Consider the following 20,557-nt stretch of genomic DNA (forward strand, 5'->3'; position numbering starts at 1 on the left):
TGAGATTGACTGTAACATATTTGTTCAGAATTATTTTTGAACCACTTTAAGGGGTTTATTTTTCCCTTCAGCATACATATGATTATGATATACAGAGTATATGAAATAAGTGTTACTGTTACATGACTGACTTCCACTGGTTGTTTTTGTTAGAAATGTCTTCAGTGGGTTTTGTGAACATTGTTTCAAAAATTATTACCTAAAAAGATAACATGACAACTGTACCATTCATTGTGCTACACATGGTTCTTGGGTAGTGCCACTTAATGGGCACCCTAAGGAGACATGGCATACATATTTTTGCAGAGGGGCCTTCGATAGTGGAAAACTTAATGTTATATAATATTCATCAAATAAAAACTGTCAGTCAAAAGAATCATATAAAATTTGTAATAACCATGCAATTGTGAGACTGATAAAATCTGCTCAGAATATTTATACAGAGATTGTATGTTTCCTAGCATTGTTGTTATCACTAACAGATTACTATGGTTACACTAGAGAAAATTTTAATATTTCCTCCATGGCGTATCTGAAGCCTGTATCTCCGTCTTTGCTATCACATGATTGTTTTCGACCAGATATTCAACCTTCTCAAACGCAAACTTCACTGGGGCTCTACTTAGTACATGGAAGTCAGCCAAAAGGTACATAAAATATCTCAGTATATTTTATTTTATTTATTAAAACAATTGTATCAGCCACACACACAATTACACAATGCCAGTTTAAAAGATAAAATACTATAAATATATAATATAAATATTAAACAATGGGAACTCAGGTAGGATTATCAACAATGTAGGCAAAGACAGATTGCTACTTACTGAAAAGCAGACATGTAAGTTGTAGACAGGCACAACTGAAAGAAATTTACATAAAGCTTTCGGCCATTGGCTTCATCAGCAAAAGAGAAACACACACCATTGATACATGCAAAAAGCCTAAAAAAATAAGTAATTTTAGAAAAGGGGTAGGATTAGCAGAGACACCATATAAAATAATTGTGTGATAGATTCAGTATATACTGAATGTTATACTTAAATAGCCAAAATATAATCTCTTACTGAGATGAGGTAGAGAGGGGAATAATGTAACGTAGCTGGAGGTTCATTTATTCACTCATATGATTCATTCATTCACTCTGTTCTGTGGATACCATCCACAAGGAAGACCTACTATGATATGGAACTAGCAAGATAAACACTAACACTAACACTAACGAAAGATAACCACATCATAGAAACTTGATCTCGACACTTTATGAACAATAAACTGTCCTTGTACTGCTTAATGCTAGTCATGCATGTGACAGATAAATTTAATCAACTAAATTAGAAAGTAAGTACAACTCCTGCTCTGAGTCATATACTAGGAAGTAAGCTGCACATTAAAATCATTTCTGTTTCTTGTACTAAGATTGCACAGATCAAAGTTCAGCTGAAACTGAGTTTATTTGTTGCATACCTAATAATGCTTCAAACCGCCTTTGATTTTTTGTCACAATTTTTAATTTTTTTGTGCGAAGTGTGCATTTCTTGAATGACACAGTGAAGAACTTTACAGCATTACTGGTACTGCACCATTAAATTTTGATTAGAGCTGACCTTCTGCATTAGATAAAGTTCTACCTTCCTGACATATAATACTTTGTCATGAAGCTAGCCACCAATTATATCAGATTTCATAACAGTTGTCTGTGATCCATTATAAAGGAGTGTCCTTAATAAGCCTCCTTGTATTGTTCGAATAGCACGTCTCCCTCTACATTTTCTTCTACTATCAATCATCAGGTGTTTTGTAGCAACTGTCAGGTGTTCCACGGCTATTGGCAGATGTTCCTTAGCAAGTACAGTTGTTCCTTAGCAACTGTCAAGCAGTGTATGTAATGCAGGGTGTGAAAGTTGGAAACATACACAGAAAACTGAAGAATCTGACAATGACAATGATATGGAGAGAACAGGAATGTCTATGAGAATGTCTACACTGTAGCAACATCTTTAATGGCATTATCAATGGATACATCAGAAACTGTAGAGGTGCAAAAAACCCCTGGACCAACAAATCCCATCACAGCAGCCTCAGTAATACAAAATTAGGATCAATGAATATTTTTGTAGGTACATCTCAAAGATAGGATTCAAGTGATTGTGGCAAGAGCCTTACATTCTTCAGAGTCTCAGAGACTTAAAAAGAGTTAGCATTCCTCCTCCACTGCTTAGAAATTGCCACAATACACATAGTGCTACATACTGGGACTTTCAACTCTTGTTGATGATTCTTGTGATGAACTCCACTCACACAGTACACCCACGCAATACGGGTGCCTGACAAGTACATCTTAAATACATGTTCTGTCTTTATCTTGTTCTCTATTGGTGGTGCTGTTCTTTTAGTTGGTATATTGGTCTATACTGTAGTGGACTGTCTGTATAGATGTAAAGGGCTAGTGGACTTAATGTAGATTTCAAAACAAATACTATCACATCTCACTATTCTGGTGGAGGCAATTTAATGGATTAGTACAACTTTCTTCTTCAATTTTTAGCCTTAATTTTTAACGCTTTGATTTTATTTTCCTTAGTATGCAAATTGATACTGTAAGTAGAACTAAAAAGCATGTGCAATTGAAGATGCCAGAATGATTCAAGCCTATGCCTCACTGTACTGAAAAATGAAATTTCACAATGTATTGACTGAGTATAGCTAGGTGCATCTACTGTTGAAGTGGTTTGCTGGTCTTTCAACAGATGGTGCAGAAATGTAAGCGTATTTTAAATCATTAAAACTTATTAATTTGATTTAAAGATTTTTAAAAATCTTTATTTTGCTCTCCAGTAAAATTTACTTCTTGAGGCTTAGGCTTGACTCATTCTGACCTCTTCAATTGTTAACATATTCTGTAAGCTAAATAATCATGGTCTACTTCAGTTGCCAAATAGCAGACCTAATGTCAATATAAAGTGGAAAATAAATAAATATAACTATGAAACAATTGTTTGGAATGAAGGCAATCTTTATTTTGCTCTCCTATAAAATTTACTTCTTGTGGCTTAGGCTTGAATCATTCTGACATCTTCAATTGTTAACATGTCCTATAAGCTAAATACTCATTGCCTACTTTAGAAAGCAGTGGAAGACTATGATATTTGAGATAACTGTGGGTTAATACTGTTGGGTCTGTAAGTATGCCACTTCTATAGGAGCCAGTTCTGTTTGTTGGTGGGTTGAAATGCTTCAAATGTTTGCTGCATTGACAACATTTCCTCCACAGTAGGAATGTTGAGTTTGAATGCTTCCAATACAGGCACAAATGGGACCATCACATCATGAATAAAGAAATCAGCATAGGGCTGTTGATGTTGATGTTTTTGGCAAGTGTAATCATATTTGTGCCTTACATATCATATAAGTCCACACTAATATGACTGCAGTAATTTTTGTTGCCCCTGTGATTCTGGAGGCAGACTGACAGGAATTTCATTTTTGATGAAAATTGTTTCTCAGGAGGTAACAGACTTCAGAGAATAGAAACTCTGCAAGAATTAGCAGCAGTCCATACAGGAGCGAAACATTTTGGGATTCAGTCAACATAAGAAGAACCCTTTTGAAAATTAGGGATGTTTATCTACAATGTTACGAGTTACTAGCACAACTGGCAAATGTTGAGGTCCTAGTTCTCATTGGTCTCATTCATAAAATTAATGCAGGTGGTGAATTGGCTGCCTGTCACTACTCCTGTTGTGGCATCACAGCCTGAGTGCTGCTATTGATGGAGTAATTTTGTATGTTGTTCATGCTGCTCTATTTGCTGAAGTTGCTCTTTATGGCTGTTCTCCTGTTGGCGTGTGTGTTTCAGACATTTTTAAACTTATTTTTCTTTTTGGCTTGTTGTTCATTGTATTAGTGATTTTTCTCAGCTTTTTATTTCAAAAACTTAAGCAAAGCCAAGTCCAGGTTGTCTGATATCATAAGTCCTTAACACATCTTCAGAACTTTTGTGGCTTGTTTTATCAATACAAAAACACATTACTCAGCAATAAATAACAGTGACAATTGCATTGGTATTATTGGACACATGTGAAGAATTGTGAGCCATGAAAATGCTCATCCAAAGAATGTCCATATGAAGTTTGTTGAAAAGTGCAGAGGTCTATAACAACAATTCACTGAAAAGTGAAATGAGTATCCAATACATTCCAGATCAGCAACACAATACCGTTAATCCAGGCTGAGGGAAGTGTGGGGAAAAGAAGATAAATCAGAGTGGTTTACCATACCTCGATTGTTTACTGGGAGACCTAGGCCTGAGTTTCTGCCCATTGCAAGGGAATGCAGCACCATGACCAAGAAAGTTTTCTTTGGTCCAGGCATAGCCTATGAGTCTATAATGTCTGGCTGGAAAAGAATCCATTTGGGACTCCAATCAAATAGGACTGACAGTACATCTTTCATGCTCAGTCATGCAGTTAAGATCATTGGAATTAATGTAGTCTGAGTAAAGACTCCTGTGATTTCCACTAAAATGTTAATTCATCCATAAAGATTGTCACTTACAAACAAATCAGTCCATTTCATTTGTGGGTATTGCTCACCTTTCTGGGATCAATACAGAACAGAATTGACAGAACAGAAATAAGGAAGGTTAACTGAGAAGCAATATGATTTCTGAAGATGTTTCTAGTCAGATGAAAAATGAATAAAAAAGTTCAGCAGAAACCAGTTTGGGAGTTTTAAATAAGAAATAATGAAAATACCTTTAAAGTTCTGAGACACTGCATCCAAGGAGAAGCTAGAGAGAATAAATTTACCTTGTACATACAAGATAACGATACTATATGTTTGAAAATTTGGTACTTAGAGAAGCATACAGAGCAATTTTTTCTACACCCTATCTGTGAACAAAATAGGAAAAATAAATTGTACTGATGCATCACATACCTCTATCAAATCCAGTATTAAGGCTTGTGGAGTATAATGTAGATAAAACTATTTGCAGACATGAGAGACTCAAGCTCAAAATATTTTCACTTTACTAGAACAACACTTATTCTATGATTTAAAGAATTAATGTAGGAACATTTTTCTATTGACTTCTTTTTTTCAGACAAATCATATGGAGTCCACTTTACTGAATACTCAGGGATTGGAGATCTTAAAATAATGGGTTTATCACAAAGAAATGAACCAACAGTTCCACGTACTCACCTGCATTTTGGAGATGGCAGCATGGCAAGGTTTTATCTTCTTCTCTTTATTTTAAATTGTGTGAATAGTACTAATCACCATGTACTCTTTTTTCTATTAAAATTACATATATTACAGTTCACGATTTTCAAAAATTCCTCTGGATGTACTTGCAAGGGAAGTGGATCGCAATAAAGCATGGTGGGTTGAGAAACCTGGAGAAAATTCTGAATATCTACATTCACTCCATGACAAATATATAGCAAAGCCAGCTGTTGATCTATACTTTTCCACAAAAAGTAAGTATGACAAATGAAGTACTAATTACTTAAATGTGCATATTTACAACAAAAAATTGCTTATATTACATCTTTTACTTTCTAAGGCAAGTTTACATTTTTCCCACGGTCAAGGAAATTTGATATGGAATACATAAAAAATGCTGAAAAGACAGTTAATGAGGATGCCAAGCCTCAAATTTCCGAAGAATGTGATACATCTATAATCAGGTAAGGTGTAATTCTATTCCTCATAGTAAAAACACATGCAAAATTTTGATAGGATCAGAGAAAGGACAGCCAGCCTGCCATAACCGGCAACATAATTACCCATTAATATTGTTCTATGACATCAAACTTTTTTACTATGAACATTCATTTAATGTAACTGTCAACTATGAACTATATAAGGTTTATTTGTAGGTGTGCCTTATAGACTGTTGAATAGAAGCAAAATTCAGTTCTTTAGTGAAATTTCCACCCTTTATTTGCACATTCATGGAAAATGTATGAAAAAATGGTACATTATTTAGGCTGAAGAAACAGAAATGTTTAAACTACTTTCCATGTGTAGCACAAGTAAATTTTGACATTTAAATTTGCATTAGCATCAACTGGGTCAGCTTGGGACGATTTGACACTGTGTAGCTCACTCTTGTCACTCACTCACATATATCTTACAAATATTATATCATTAATTAGAACTTTCAAGGATGTGTAAAAAATCAAGAAATACCGTTGCAGAGAGTAGTTTATGTTGTACATTCCTTTTGTCTGTTTCAGTAATTGATAGTGTTAATTAATGTTTACCGTAAGTTGAAATACGTAGTACACAGGTAATGATTAAATTAAAGTGACTGAAATATAACAAAAGACTGAACTTTATTTTTTACACCTGTAGACTGATGCCTGAAATAATGACATATTCTCAAGATCAACTTTCTATATCACACAAAAGTCAAGCAGTATTCACCCTTTGAAGAAAAGGACCAGGAACTGACCATCGGTCAATGAGCACATTAGTTTAGTGTGGTACACCAAAGTACATTTCTTAGGCAACCAGAAACCATCTCACTCAGGACTGAGTGTGTCTAACATCATACCAATGAAGGGAACCTGCCACACAATAACTGCTAACCATAACTCATCCATGTGTTCATTAAACAATGATTATGTGATTCATTTCATTTTATTTTTCATGAGCAGATTTTCTTTTCATATCCTAAGGGAAACTACAAGAATGATCACTTGATCCAGGCATATCCATGACTTTGCTAAGATGAATTTTAAGGTAGCATTTATAGTTTACGATAAAGTAGGTTGGCACTACTCCATACTTCTGCGTAGTATACCAAAGAAAGGTTACAAGTGTAAAATGCCAATACAGGAATGTCTAGAGGAGAAATGTAAATCTGTTTGAACTTGAAGACAATAATATAGAAAGAGAAGAGAAAGTAAATGAAGATTGCCGATGTGATACTGCAAGAAGCATTTGATAGGATTCTGCAAGACCTATGTCAAAACAACTCCCCCAGAGTGTACAACATTCCCTCAGAATTATTAATTCCTTGGTATAGCTGCCCATGTCAAAATTATTGTAGCTGGTGCAAAAAATACTTGAGATAGATGAAATACCCGCAGACTTTAGGGAGAGAGTAAGACTCGTAATTCCAATCCCAAAGGAGGCAAGTGTGGACAGGTACAAATATTACTGAACTATCAAAATACTGTCATGAATTATTTACAGAAGAATGGAAAAACTGGTCAAACCCAACCTCGGAGAATATTAGTTTGGGAAAGGCAAACCTACATTTATACCATCTGTAGATTTAGAGAAAGCTGTTGACAATACTGACTGGACTACAATCCTTGAAATTTTAAAGGTGGCAGGGATAAAATACACTGTGTGAAAGATTATTTCTAACTTTTGCAGAAACCACACAATAGTTATAAGAGTCAAAGGATATGAAAGACACTGTACTTGAGAAAGGAGTATGATAGCATTGTACCCTATCCCTGACATTATTCAAACTGAAAAATGACCAAGCTGTTTAAAAAACTAAGGAGAAATGTCGAAGAGAAATTCAAGGTTAGGGTATAAAAATTACAACTTTGAGGTTTGCTGATAACATTGCAGTTCTGTCAAAGATTGCTTGGAAGAACAGTAAAATGAAATTGATAATGTCTTGAAAAGAGGTTATAAGATGAGAATCGGATTCAGTAAAACAAGGTAATGGAATTTCATTGAATTAAATCAGATCATGCTGAGAGAATTAAATTAGGAAGTGAGACACTACAAATATCAGGTGAATTTTGCTATTTGGGCAGCAAAATAATTGATGATGGCTGAAGTAGAGAGGATGTAAAATGACTACTGCCAGTAGCAAGAATATCATTTTAGAAAAAAAAAATTTTCACATCAAATATAAAGAGAACAGAAAGTCTTTCCTAAAGGCATTTGTCTAGGGTGCAGCTTTGTACGGAAGTGGAATGTGGATGATAAATAGTTCAGAGAAGAAGGGAATAGAAGCTTTTGAGATGTGGAACTACAGAAGAATACAGAAGATTAGAAGGGTAGATAAAATTACTTTCCAACATATAAAGATACATAATGACTACTGGAAGTATCTAATGTTATTGGAACTTTTCATACTGAATGCACAGAGGATGTGCATGTGCACCTTCGCACCATCTTTTGGATTTTGAGGAAGGTCAAATCATTGGCACATAGGCATAGGATCATACTACCAACACATTACAGTTGGCTATAGTGCAATGATTGAAGAATGAGCAGTGATGAAATGGAATCGTGACAACAGCGTGGCAACAAGAGTGAGCACGGGTCCTTCCAGAAGGATTACGCCATGAGAAGGTCATAGTATTACTTGACTGGCTCTGACAAATAGACAGATGACAAAAGCTGAAATTTGGGCAGAGGTTACAGAAACAATGTCACCACAAATGGTCAGGAACAGGTTACAGGAATCTAGGTTGAGATCTCAAGCTTCCATACCTCGTTTACCACTGGCACCTGAGACTTGCATTCGTGAACCATCTTTCTTTCTCAAACTTTTTTTTCCAATCAGTTTTACACACTCCCACTGCCTGTGCACTTGGCAGGGGGCCTCTTTCACCATGTCCTCACAACGCCCCTGCATAGGAGACCTGGTGGAAGGTCACAAAATCCAGTGACTCCTGAGACTCGTATCTCTCTAACTCATGGAATCTTGGTATGGCAACTGTTGGACAGGACTGATTTGGTAATTGTTGAAGGAAAGCTAAATTCTGACTGGTATGTGGCAAGGACAGTAAACCTTGTTGGCATACCCTTTGTAACCAGGGTCCCAAATGGTATATTCCAGAAGGACAGTTCAAGGCCCATACTGCAGTTTACATGACAAACACCTTGAGGTATGTATTGACCCTTGATTGGCATGCCCAGTCCTCTGATTTGTCACCTGTAGTGCATGTCTGGGATGCAAAGGGAAGATGCATACTTTTGTTCCAGCCTCCAGCCAGCAATCTTGATGAACTAACATTGCATGAATTTCAGACAACAAATTCCTGAAGATGACATTCATATGCTGTTAGTTTCCATGCCACAATGAGTACAAGATCGTGAAGTTCACACCTACCACTGGTATTGCTGATAGGCATTGGTTCCAAATGGAATGAAGGTTTAGTCATTTAATACCCGTTATGTGATGAACATCTCTACAAAGTTTGATAAATATTGGACTGGTGCTTTGTAGTGTAAAACTTTTCATTTCCATATATATGTATTACGAGAAAAACAAGAATGGTACTTTGAAAAAAAGCTACTGCTCCTTCTCCTAGACTACTCAGCTGTTACTTTTGCATAACCCTTCAAACAGAGCATTTACTTTACACAACCACTTTCAACTGCCTATATATATATATATATATATAATGTCAAAATCTAAAAACAAAGATGCTGTACCTTACCAAACAAAAGCGTTGGTATGTTGATAGGAGACAATAAAAAAAACACAAACACACACACAAATTTCGAGCTTTCGCAACCCAAGGTTGCTTCATCAGGAAAGAGGGAAGGAGAGGGAAAGACGAAAGGATGTGGGTTTTAAGGGAGAGGGTACGGAGTCATTCCAATCCCGGGAGTGGAAAGACTTACCTTAGGGGGAAAAAAGGACAGGTATACACTTGCACACACACACATACCCATCTGCACATATACAGACACAGGCAGACATATGTAAATGCAAAGAGGTTGGGCAGAGATAAGGGGCAATCAAAAAATTCCCATTTGAAGGTGTTGCTGCAGCCTATATGCAGCTTAGCAAAACTCTGATGTAGGAATATAAGCACTGACATGTAGGCAAGGGATTAGCGTGGTGCTAGTGTCTTTCCGACATCATACGGTGAATGCAGAAATGTGAATTATGGAAACGTTATTACCAAATGCATCCAAACAGGGCCAACCTGCTGTTATTCTTTCCTTGGCTGCTGAAGGACAAACACTAGTAGACATCCAATGGAAAAGAAAGAATGTGTATGGAGTAGAATGTCTATTGGAAACCTCTATTGTGGAATGGAACTGCAACTTCATGATAATGCACAATCTGTAACACAAATGTTGTAAAGCACAAATTACACTGCCTCTAGTGGGAGACACATGAGCACCCACACTATTGTCCTGATCTTTTCTCATGTGATTATTACACCTTCAGGCCCTTAAAAAAGGCCTTGAAATGCTGCCAATTCCTGTTAGACAGGGATGTGCGACATATAGTTACAGACTACTTCGTGCAGCAGAACAAACTGTTATCTTCAACCTGGTGCATTGGTGAGCTGATTGCCTCAGTGCTCATGGCAATTTTGCCTGATTGGCATACCAATTCTGCACTGTATGGCCTTTGAATAGAAACTTTTTGATTTGCAGAATTTGCATCAATGAATCTAGGTCTTCATATTATTTTTTTCATATTTATTTGCCTGTAGACAACTGGTAAGTTTCAGGTGTGGCTAGGATTCTTTTACTTTGTTTTGGAATGTCTGGGGTTTTCAGTTTTCTGCATGGTGTCTATACTTTTGCGCCAGAGTATAAAATTGCATTCTAAACCCTAGACAGGGCTCTCCAGTATACAGGGTGTCCCATTTATCTTGACCATCATACTCATTTTGTTAAAGCCCAGTACAATGGTATTCAGAAAAAGTTTCCTGACATTCCATATTGCTGTAGCTTAATCACCTTCTGAATTAGGTTCATAAAACATATGTTGTTATTACTCTCATGCCACTGTGGTACTGTGAGTCAATAGTGTACTCCATGACTCAGATATGATTAGGATCTCGTTCTATTCTAGTGACCTGATGAACTGGAGAGCTGGTGTGATGGCCTTTGCTTCTATTGTAAACTCTGATGTGTTATGAGGGAGGCTATATGACCACTGTGCTCATAAATCAGGAGAAAAGAAAGCATTACCCATGTATCATTGATCAGTTATTTTCAAGCTGTCAGTGAATATTCTGATTGCTTGTGGCCACTGAATTTGCATGCTTGTCATGAATATATTCTTAATGTATAATATTTCAGAGTGGATGCTGCAGAAATCTAGCAGGTGAAGAAAACAAATTTCAGATTGCTGGTGTTCCTGTTACGTAGTAATTAATATTCAACAGCACATAAAAAGAGAGAGAGAGAGAGAGAGAGAGAGAGAGAGAGAGAGAGAGAAACAGAGAATTGATCATTTGTCTGAAGAAGTACCTGCCATTTGCTAATTTATGAACGAGTGGGGACTCCAGAATTTGGACTCTGTGCAACATATTTTTATCCACAGGGTACTGGTACTGAATCTGGACAGGCAGTTCCACTGCTTCCAACAGCAGAGCACTGATTGGTGTTGAAAGCATAACTTTGATAAAGATTCTCACTGGGATGACAAAAGTCATACAAAGATGGATGCAGTATCACATATGCAAGGTACATTACTGGCCCTTAAAATTGACACACCATGAAGATGACGTGCTACAGACCCGAAATTTAAACGACAGGAAGAAGATGCTGTGATATGCAAATGATTAGCTTTTCAGAGCATTCACACAAAGTTGGCGCCAGTGGCAACACCTACAATGTGCTGACATAAGGAAAGTTTCCAACCAATTCCTCATACACAAACAGCAGTTGGCCGGTGTTGCCTGGTGAAACGTTGTTGTGATGCATCATGTAAGGAGGAGAAATGTGTACCGTCATGTTTCCGACTTTGATAAAGGTTGGATTGTAGTCTATCGTGATTGTGGTTTATAGTATCGTGACATTGCTGCTCGCGTTGGCCGAGATCAAGTGACTATTAGCAGAATATGGAATCGGTGGATTCAGGAGGGTAATACGGAATGCCGTGCTGAATCCCAATGACTGTTAGCAGAATATGGAATCGGTGGATTCAGGAGGGTAATACGGAACACCGTGCTGAATCCCAATGAGCTCGTATCACTAGCAGTCGAGATGACAGGCATCTTATTCTCTTGGCTGTAATGGATCGTGCAGCCATGCCTCGATCCCTGAATCAACAGATGGTGACATCTGCAAGACAACAACCATCTGCATGAACAGTTTGACGATGTTTGCAGCAGCATGGACTATCAGCTCGGAGACAATGGCTGTGGTTACCCTTGACACTGCATCACAGACAGGAGCACCTGTGATGGTGTACTCAATGACGAACCTGGGTGCACGAATGGCAAAACGTCATTTTTTCGGATGAATCCAGGTTCTGTTTACAGCATCATGATGGTCACATCCGTGTTTGGCGACATTGTGGTGAATGCACCTTGGAAGCGTGTATTCGTCATCGCCATACTGGCGTATCACCCGGCATGATGGTATGGGGTGCCATTGGTTACAAGTCTCGGTCACCTCTTGTACGCATTGATGGCACTTTGAACATTGGACGTTACATTACAGATGTGTTACGACCTGTGGCTCTACCCTTCATTCGATCCCTGCGAAACCCTACATTTCAGCAGGATTATGCACGACCGCATATTGCAGGTCCTGTGCGGGCCTTTCTGGATACAGAAAATGGTCGACTGCTGCCCTGGACAGCACATTCTCCAGATCTCTCACCAATTGAAGATGTCTGGTCAATGGTGGCCGAGCAACTGGCTCGTCACAATACGCCAGTCACTTCTCTTGATGAACTGTGGTATAGTGTTGAAGCTGCATTGGCAGCTGTACCTGTACATGCCATCCAAGCTCTGTTTGACTCAATACCCAGGCGTATCAAGGCTGTTATTATGGCCAGAGGTGGTTGTTCTGGGTACTGATTTCTCAGGATCTATGCACCCAAATTGCATGAAAATGTAATCACATGTCAGTTCTAGTATAATATATTTGTCCAATAAATACCCGTTTATCATCTGCATTTCTTCTTGGTGTAGCAATTTTAATGGCCAGTGGTGTATAAATCAGCAGCGCATTGGCTGAGCTATCATTTTTATTCAGGTGATTCATGTGAAAAGATTCCAAACGCCAAACGTGATTATGGCCACACGATGGGAATAAACCGACTCTGTATGTGGAATGGTAGTTTGAATTAGATGCTTGGGACATTTCATTTTGGATATCATTAGGGAATTCAGTATTCCAAGATATACAGTGTCAATAGTGTGCCGAGAATATCAAATTTCATGCATTACCTCTTAGAACGGAAAACAAAGAGGCTGACGGCCACTTAACGATCAAAAGCAGTGGCGTCTGCATATAACTACAGAAATCAATGTAGGATGTACAACAAACATATCCATTAGGACAATATGTCAAAATTTGGCATTAATGGGCAATGGCAGCAGATAACTGGTGTAATGTCCTATGCTGACATCTCAAAATCACCTGCAGCATCTCTCCTGGGCTTGTGACCATATTGATTGTACCCCAGATGACTGGAAAACCATGGCCTGGTCATATGAGTCCCACTTTCAGTTGGTAAGAACTGATGTAAGCTTCGAGTGCGGTGCAGAACCCACGAAGCCACGGACCCAAGTTGTCAACAATGCTCTATGCAAGCTGATGGTGGCTGCATAATGGTGTGGGCTGTGTTTACGTGGAGTGAACTGAGTCATTGACTGGAAATAGTTATCTTCAGCTACTTGGAGACCATTTGTAGCCATTCATGGACTTCATGCTCCCAAACAATGCTGGATTTTTATGGATGACAATGTGCCATATTACTGGGCCATAATTGTTTGCAATTGGTTTGAAGAACATTCTGGACAGTTCGAGAGAATTATCTGGCCAGCCAGATTGCCCAACATGAATCCCTTCGAACATTCATAGGCCATAATTGAGAGGTCAGTTTGTGCACAAAATCCTGCACCGGCAACACTTTCACAATTATGGCCAGCTATAGAGGCAGCATGGCTCAGTATTTCTGCAGAAGGCTTCCTACAACTTCTTCGGTCCATGCCACATCAAGTTACTGCACTACATCAGACGAGAGGAAGTCTGACATGATATTAGGAGGTATCCCAAATCTTTTGTCACCTCAGTGTAATACAGTAATATTGTATTTTACTTCAGTCATTGAGTGCTAACTTCATGCCGCTGTGATAAAATGTAACATTGTAATCTAATGAAAGTCACACTAGTGATTGATGCTGGTTGATCATAGTGGCAGAATACGCACCATGTCAAGTATGGGCCAATGCATACAGACTATTAATCACTTGTTGTAATCTCAAAATAAGATGTCTGGTGTGGGTATAATGCATCAGCCCTGAATCATAGATTAGTCCCAGATATCATGCAGTCAAGGTTATTGATATGGCCCCAATTGTGATACAAGGAGTAAGATGCTGTATACATTTGCAAATGGACCCCATTACTTGCAATTTATGATCTAATATTGCTAGCTCCCTTTTTTCAGTCAGCTGTCCAGTATGACAACAGCTTATTCTAGTCTTATGTCAGTTTTTCTGGAGAGGGATGGTCTCTGAGTAGGAGCCTATATTATATGGTATCTTGTTAGATTAACTGATGGTGATAATGATGTTTCCCTTTGAGGGAGGTGTAGCACTATATCTTTGCATAGCTGAATGTGAACTCATCAAGTGGTAAGCAGTTCACAGATCCTTCTGATCAGGCTATCTGCAATTCTAAGAAAGTGAAAATAATGTCTTAGTACAGAAATTCGTACATACGCAGTTAAGATACTGAAAATGCCCATGGTGAGAAAGCTGTGCTCAGTTATCATAATCGAAGTGTTAGTCTTAAATATTGCATCATTATCATAAGAGCACCCCCACCTTTCTTTTCTGAGGTCAGTTTGTGAGCTAGGAAGTGTGTAGTTTTATTACGCCACCATTTTAGTTGTGTGACAGATGCAAAAGAAAAAGGACTACTGGCAGGCGTTCGTGCAGGTGACACACATCACAATTTAAATTAAGGCAAGAGCACAACAATTAATGCATTATCATGCCTCACATTGTAAGTGTGCAACTAGCTACTTACTTGGAGGACACAAAGATAGCACGAAAATGTAGCAGAGCTGCCATGGTGTATATGGAAATTTGGAATACTGAGATAGCCAAGACTGCTGTGGAGACTGGGACAAGAAGTGTAACTATGCTGTTGTAGTATTAGGCATAATTTCTTGGAAGAAGATAGGTATTTGTATCTGCATCTATGTGTCCTCATATACAACTGAACAGTGTTGGTGATTGTTATGAGTGCCATGAAATGTAGTACAGTGTCATGAATGTGTAGTTAACAATGGCGATAGGCCTAAAGAGGCTGTAACCCATTGGGACACATATTCTGCTCCCATTAGAAAGTTCCAGGCAGACTGCTACAATCGAAATGTGATGGGCAAATCACAATCAGAAACATCTCATGCAATCAGTGATGCAAATTTTCTTGATGAATTGCACTGATGAATTCTTCTCAGCAAATCAGCTGAATAAAATATCTGTTTTGGAGTGACATTCTGACAAATTTTCTACTTGTCATCATGTAGCTAAGTGTCTGAGTACTGTTGGGTGCTCATCCATTTCCTAATATACCTTTCCTCTCTAATAAGCACACCAAGCTGGATAGTCAAAATCAAGGTATAACTCAGCTGATATCCCCAAAAAAATGCATTAGTCTTATGCTGTCATTACAGAAAATTATGCTGTAACTCTAGACATTGTTGGTATAACCGTAGACGTTGTTGCAGCACAAACACTCTCAGCTTGTTTCAGCATTCAGTTGTCATGTTTCTGCTTAAAAGCACAGCCTAGGGTGGAAGTGGAGATGAAGGTCCTGCTCTCCATGTTCATGTTTTGTCTTACTTATTTTTTATTCAGGATAAAAGATGGAAACACAGCTGTCTTGAAAATGGGCCTTACGTAAATGTTTTCCCATGGATATCTTCTCACAGTCACAAGTATTTTGCATTATCTCATGTGTAAAACACTGTGCAGATGACTCTAATTGGTTTGGTGATCATAATGTTGTACCTGTGCTACAATGGATGATTAAAAGAAATAAAATTTAGGCCTATTTCAGGGGGAGGCACTAATGTGACTTTGATAGCAATGTTATTATAAGTGAAGCACTATTTCACTTGGAGAAAAACAGATAATAGAGAGAATAATGAAATAGCTCAGCAACTATCTTAAAGGATACACGATAACCAATATCAGTATGGCTAGATCATGATGTGAAATTTTTCCCCTATTAACAATAGGTGTCAGGTTAATAAAAGGTGCCTATACAAGATATTACATTACACAAAATATTACATGACACAATTTTTTTTTTTTTTTTTTTTAGAAGGAGTTGCCATTAAGAAATTCTTTTAATTTCCTTTTAAATGCTATATGGCTATCTGTCAGACTTTTGATGCTATTAGGTAAGTGCCCAAAGACTTTTGTGGCAGCATAATTTACCCCCTTCTGAGCCAAAGTTAGATTTAACCTTGAGTAGTGAAGATCATCCTTTCTCCTAGTGTTGTAGCCATGTACACTGCTCTTACTTTTGAATTCATTCGGATTGTTAATAACAAATTTCATAAGTGAATATATATATATTGTGAGGCTACAGTGAAGATTTCTAGCTCTTTAAATAAGTGTCTGCAGGATGATCTTGGATGAGCTCCAGCAATTATTCTGATTACACGCTTTTGTGCAATGAACACTCTTTTACTCAATGATGAGTTACTCCAGAATGTGATGCCATATGAAAGCAGAGAATGAAAATAGGCGTGGTAAGCTAATTTACTCAGATGTATATCGCCAAAATTTGCAATGACCCTAATAACATAAGTAGCTGAACTCAAACGTTTCAGCACATCCTCAGTGTGTTTTTTCCAGTTCAACCCCTCATCAATGCATACACCTAGAAATTTTGAATATTCTACCTTAGCTACCGATTTCTGATCGAAGTCTATATTTATTAATGGGGTCATTCCATTTACTGTGTGGAACTGTATATATTGTGTTTTGTCAAAGTTTAATGAGAGCCCGTTTGCAGAGAACCACTTAATGATTTTCTGAAAAACATCGTTTACAATTTCACCAGTTAATTCTTGTCTGTCGGGTGTGATAGCTATAATTGTATCATCAGCAAAAAGTACCAGCTTTGCATCTTCGTGAATAAAGAATGGCACCACAAGGTGCATGTTAATGTTGTCACCTTGTTTAGCAAGAAATTAACAGAAAGTATTAATGCCATGACTTACGGGCAGCTTTAAAAGAGTATGTCACAGCACTGTGACCTTTTCCCAGATCAGGCGAACATTTCAGCTCTCTGTGGAAAAGAGCATTTTTATTTAAATGTTAGCAGACCTGCATTTTGCTGCTTTATCGGGTCATGAGTGTCCATTACATTTTCTGCTGTCACAATGCTTTCTGCACGCCCAGAAGCAGTGCTGTTGATCACATAGGCATAATCTGGATATGTACAAAGATTAAAATTTTGGTGTTACTCCGAGAGAAGTGGTCGCTGGCTACACTCTGCCCAAAAGATGCCAGATTCAAAACGGCACCTAGCAACATCATTCAGTAGTTTACATCTGCAAATTAAATTCTTGATATTTCATTGCACTCCGTGCAATTGTTATCTGGTGTGATGTGCTGAAATTGTAATTTTTGTCAGTTTTCCATTGATCTACAGTACAATAACTTCATTTTATTTAATATAGTTTACTTCATATAGAGGTTCAAACATTTTTTGTTTGCTTTAGTTTTGATTTCATGCACCAGCCTATCCTGATGACTACTAGAGAGCTCTGTTGCTATACTGAATGCACCACAGTTCTATCCCTCCATCTGCATTGGCACCGCCTTGTGCACTAAACTCCAACTGCCATTTCTAAGATATGAATTAGTCTTGCTACAGAGCACTGATGACACCATGTGAGTTCAGGTTATCCACTCAGCAATAACCATTATCAAGATCTTATTATGCCCTGGAGTCATAAAACAATGCGGAAATGTTCTACAAACCCAGAGCACAGGGTCAAAGCATAACAATTGTAAAAGCACCTCATAAAATGCCCACAAACTCAGAAGCTATTGTCAGCATTCTCAGGTTGAGAATCACTGCAAATACCGGCATGCGTTTTTTAAAGAAATACCGGTACGCTATCAGTATAAAATAAGGTTTTTGCCATGGCATGCTGTACACGTTCTGTAAAGCCTTTTTTATACGCTGATCTAGAAATTTGTATAATTTTTCTTCCTAAATGCACACAGAATAATTGCCTGTTTCAATAGGGTCTGAAATTCCAGCTATGTGGACCAGTCATCTACGCGCACTTGCATCAGATTTGCCTGTAAAGAAAGAAAGGAGAACAAGGGGGGGAAAATATTAAAGCTGTAAATTAGCGAGAAAGAGAGAAAAATCGTATACGGACGACAGAGAGACCGCTCTAACGATCAGCTTCTATCTGTAATTGAACATAACTTTGCAAATGCATGTATTTTTTCGGTAAACAAGGAGAAAAAATCAGATTAGAAACATTTAACGATGACTTCTCACAATCTGACGAACGAACTGAGAGTGTGTATCGATGCAAATTACAAAAGTTTATTCCTAGTATCGTGTTTAAACGTCAGCCATTTTAGTTCCCGGTACGTACCAACGCGAAATTCGTAGCGGCGGCGGCTCCTTGACTCGTGCGCTGCCGAAATGCTGTAGTAGTGGCTGCCGTTCACCTCGAGCTGCAGGCAACCCGATCTAAATAGGGCAGTTGAGAAACGCTGCGGTAGTAACCGAATCAGCAGCAAGGGCGGGCTCGGACTCGGCGTTAAGGGACTTCGCCCCCAGTTGCCTAAGGGCGCTTTCTGTTCCGCTATCATCTGAACGTGTCTGTATCAAGTGACGTACAACGGTTAGGGGTCCATGCTGCGCTCATGTAATGGGAAGTGTGAATGGCCTAGGAAATCAAGATCACCGACTCCGTACCCATTTTCTGAGCAAGGGTATCGAAGTTGTCCAAGAGTTTCGATCACTTGCGCTCAGTTATGTGTATCTGTAGGATTTTATTCATTCGTAGCGCACCAAGAAACTGTTGTTCGTGGAGGAAAGAGATTTTTTATACTCTCATGAACAAACTACGCTCAAATATTGCTTGAACGTGTGCGATACGTGGTGACGCCGAGTGTATACAACATACGGTACAGCGCAAATGGCAAATGCTGATCTGTTTATTTGAATATCGGAGCTGGCCTCAGAATTGTTGAAAAGTTTAAGAAAATGTACTAACATGCACTCGAACTAAGACGCCTAATATTTCGCAAGAACACTCTTAGAGATTTCCAAAAATTCGTTTCCAGACACGAATCTACTTTTGTGTCGCAGCCCCTCAAATATCAATTCCATACCGTAATTATTGCGATAACAAGTTTATTCTATAGGACGCAACGTTATGAAACAAAGCGCTTACGATCACTATTTTTTAATAATTTCCTCTCCAGAACAGTAACTTCTCGGTCCTACTACAACTTACAAGCTCTCTAAGTACCGGTATGTATTGAGAATTTAGAAATACCACTATCTACAGTGGTCAATTAGAACACGACGAAACGTAAAATTTAAAATTATTCTAGAGCACTGTCCTTACGTACTCCAGTGAGTCTATTAGACAGTCTTTCTAGGCAACAAACTTTGAGAACTAATACTCTGTCAGGTAGCGAACAGGAGAGTAGCACAGGACCTGAAAGAACGCCCATTGTACTCCATTGGTGAGTTCTTTAATAGTGACCAAAGTGAATGGACAAACAAATATTGTTTCTATTAAGTATAAATGCCTTAATTTTGTGAATATTTTTTTAAATGTATATATGTAATTAATCATGACGCAGTCTGTCCAATCATGACTGGTAAACGACACAAAAATGGTTCAAATGGCTCTCAGCACTATGGGACTTAACATCTATGGTCATCAGTCCCCTAGAACTTAGAACTACTTAAACCTACCTAACCTAAGGACATCACACAACACCCAGTCATCACGAGGCAGAGAAAATGCCTGACCCCGCCGGGAATCGAACCCGGGCGCGGGAAGCGAGAACGCTACCGCACGACTACGAGCTGCGGACGGTAAACGACACAGATCTAGTAATATAGTAATAAAGTAATAACTGGCTCTCACTTCGCGTGAATCAGAAATGACTTATTGTTCACAACTTTATCCATTGGTGGGCATATAATAAAACAGGATGTCGGTATTGATGGTGGAGAAGGAAGAGGAGCGAACAACAGCCCCTACAACGTACGACTGCCACGTTTCCTGGCTTGCTTGCTACCGGTTTGTTCACATACCTCGAAACAAAAGCTAAGTACAGCGATCGTTTCACGAACAAGAGCGCTTCGTGGCCAGTAGGGTTCGCAGTTTTGAGGTGTGATCGTTTTTACAACTACGTGACATAAGCCATATGATTAAGTTAATCTGAAGCAAACGAAAACTCTAAAACTGAAGCAAACATGAAATCTCTGTTCTACTTTAAGTTGTTCAGTGCCCTGAAAATCCTGTCTTCAAATAAATAAGATGCGCTAACAATGTGAACTGTGCATCAAAAAGGAGGTCCAAAAACATTGCGAAATATTTACTTCTGTCTATACTTTCGGT

The 20,557-nt window shown here is 38.3% G+C and overlaps 1 protein-coding gene across 1 annotated transcript in view; it reads left to right on the forward strand.

Annotated features, from left to right (window-relative positions):
• The first annotated feature begins 523 nt into the window (after positions 1–523).
• LOC126096826 (uncharacterized) overlaps positions 524–20,557 on the forward strand; it is a 107,367-nt gene continuing 87,333 nt past the window's right edge. Inside the window, exons 1-4 of the mRNA XM_049910590.1 lie at positions 524–647; positions 5,108–5,237; positions 5,326–5,486; positions 5,573–5,696. Coding sequence (XP_049766547.1) covers positions 524–647; positions 5,108–5,237; positions 5,326–5,486; positions 5,573–5,696 — 539 coding nt within the window. The remainder of the gene's footprint in view (positions 648–5,107; positions 5,238–5,325; positions 5,487–5,572; positions 5,697–20,557) is intronic.

Source organism: Schistocerca cancellata, chromosome 1 (genome assembly GCF_023864275.1).
Source record: "Schistocerca cancellata isolate TAMUIC-IGC-003103 chromosome 1, iqSchCanc2.1, whole genome shotgun sequence".
Lineage (NCBI taxonomy): Eukaryota > Metazoa > Arthropoda > Insecta > Orthoptera > Acrididae > Schistocerca > Schistocerca cancellata.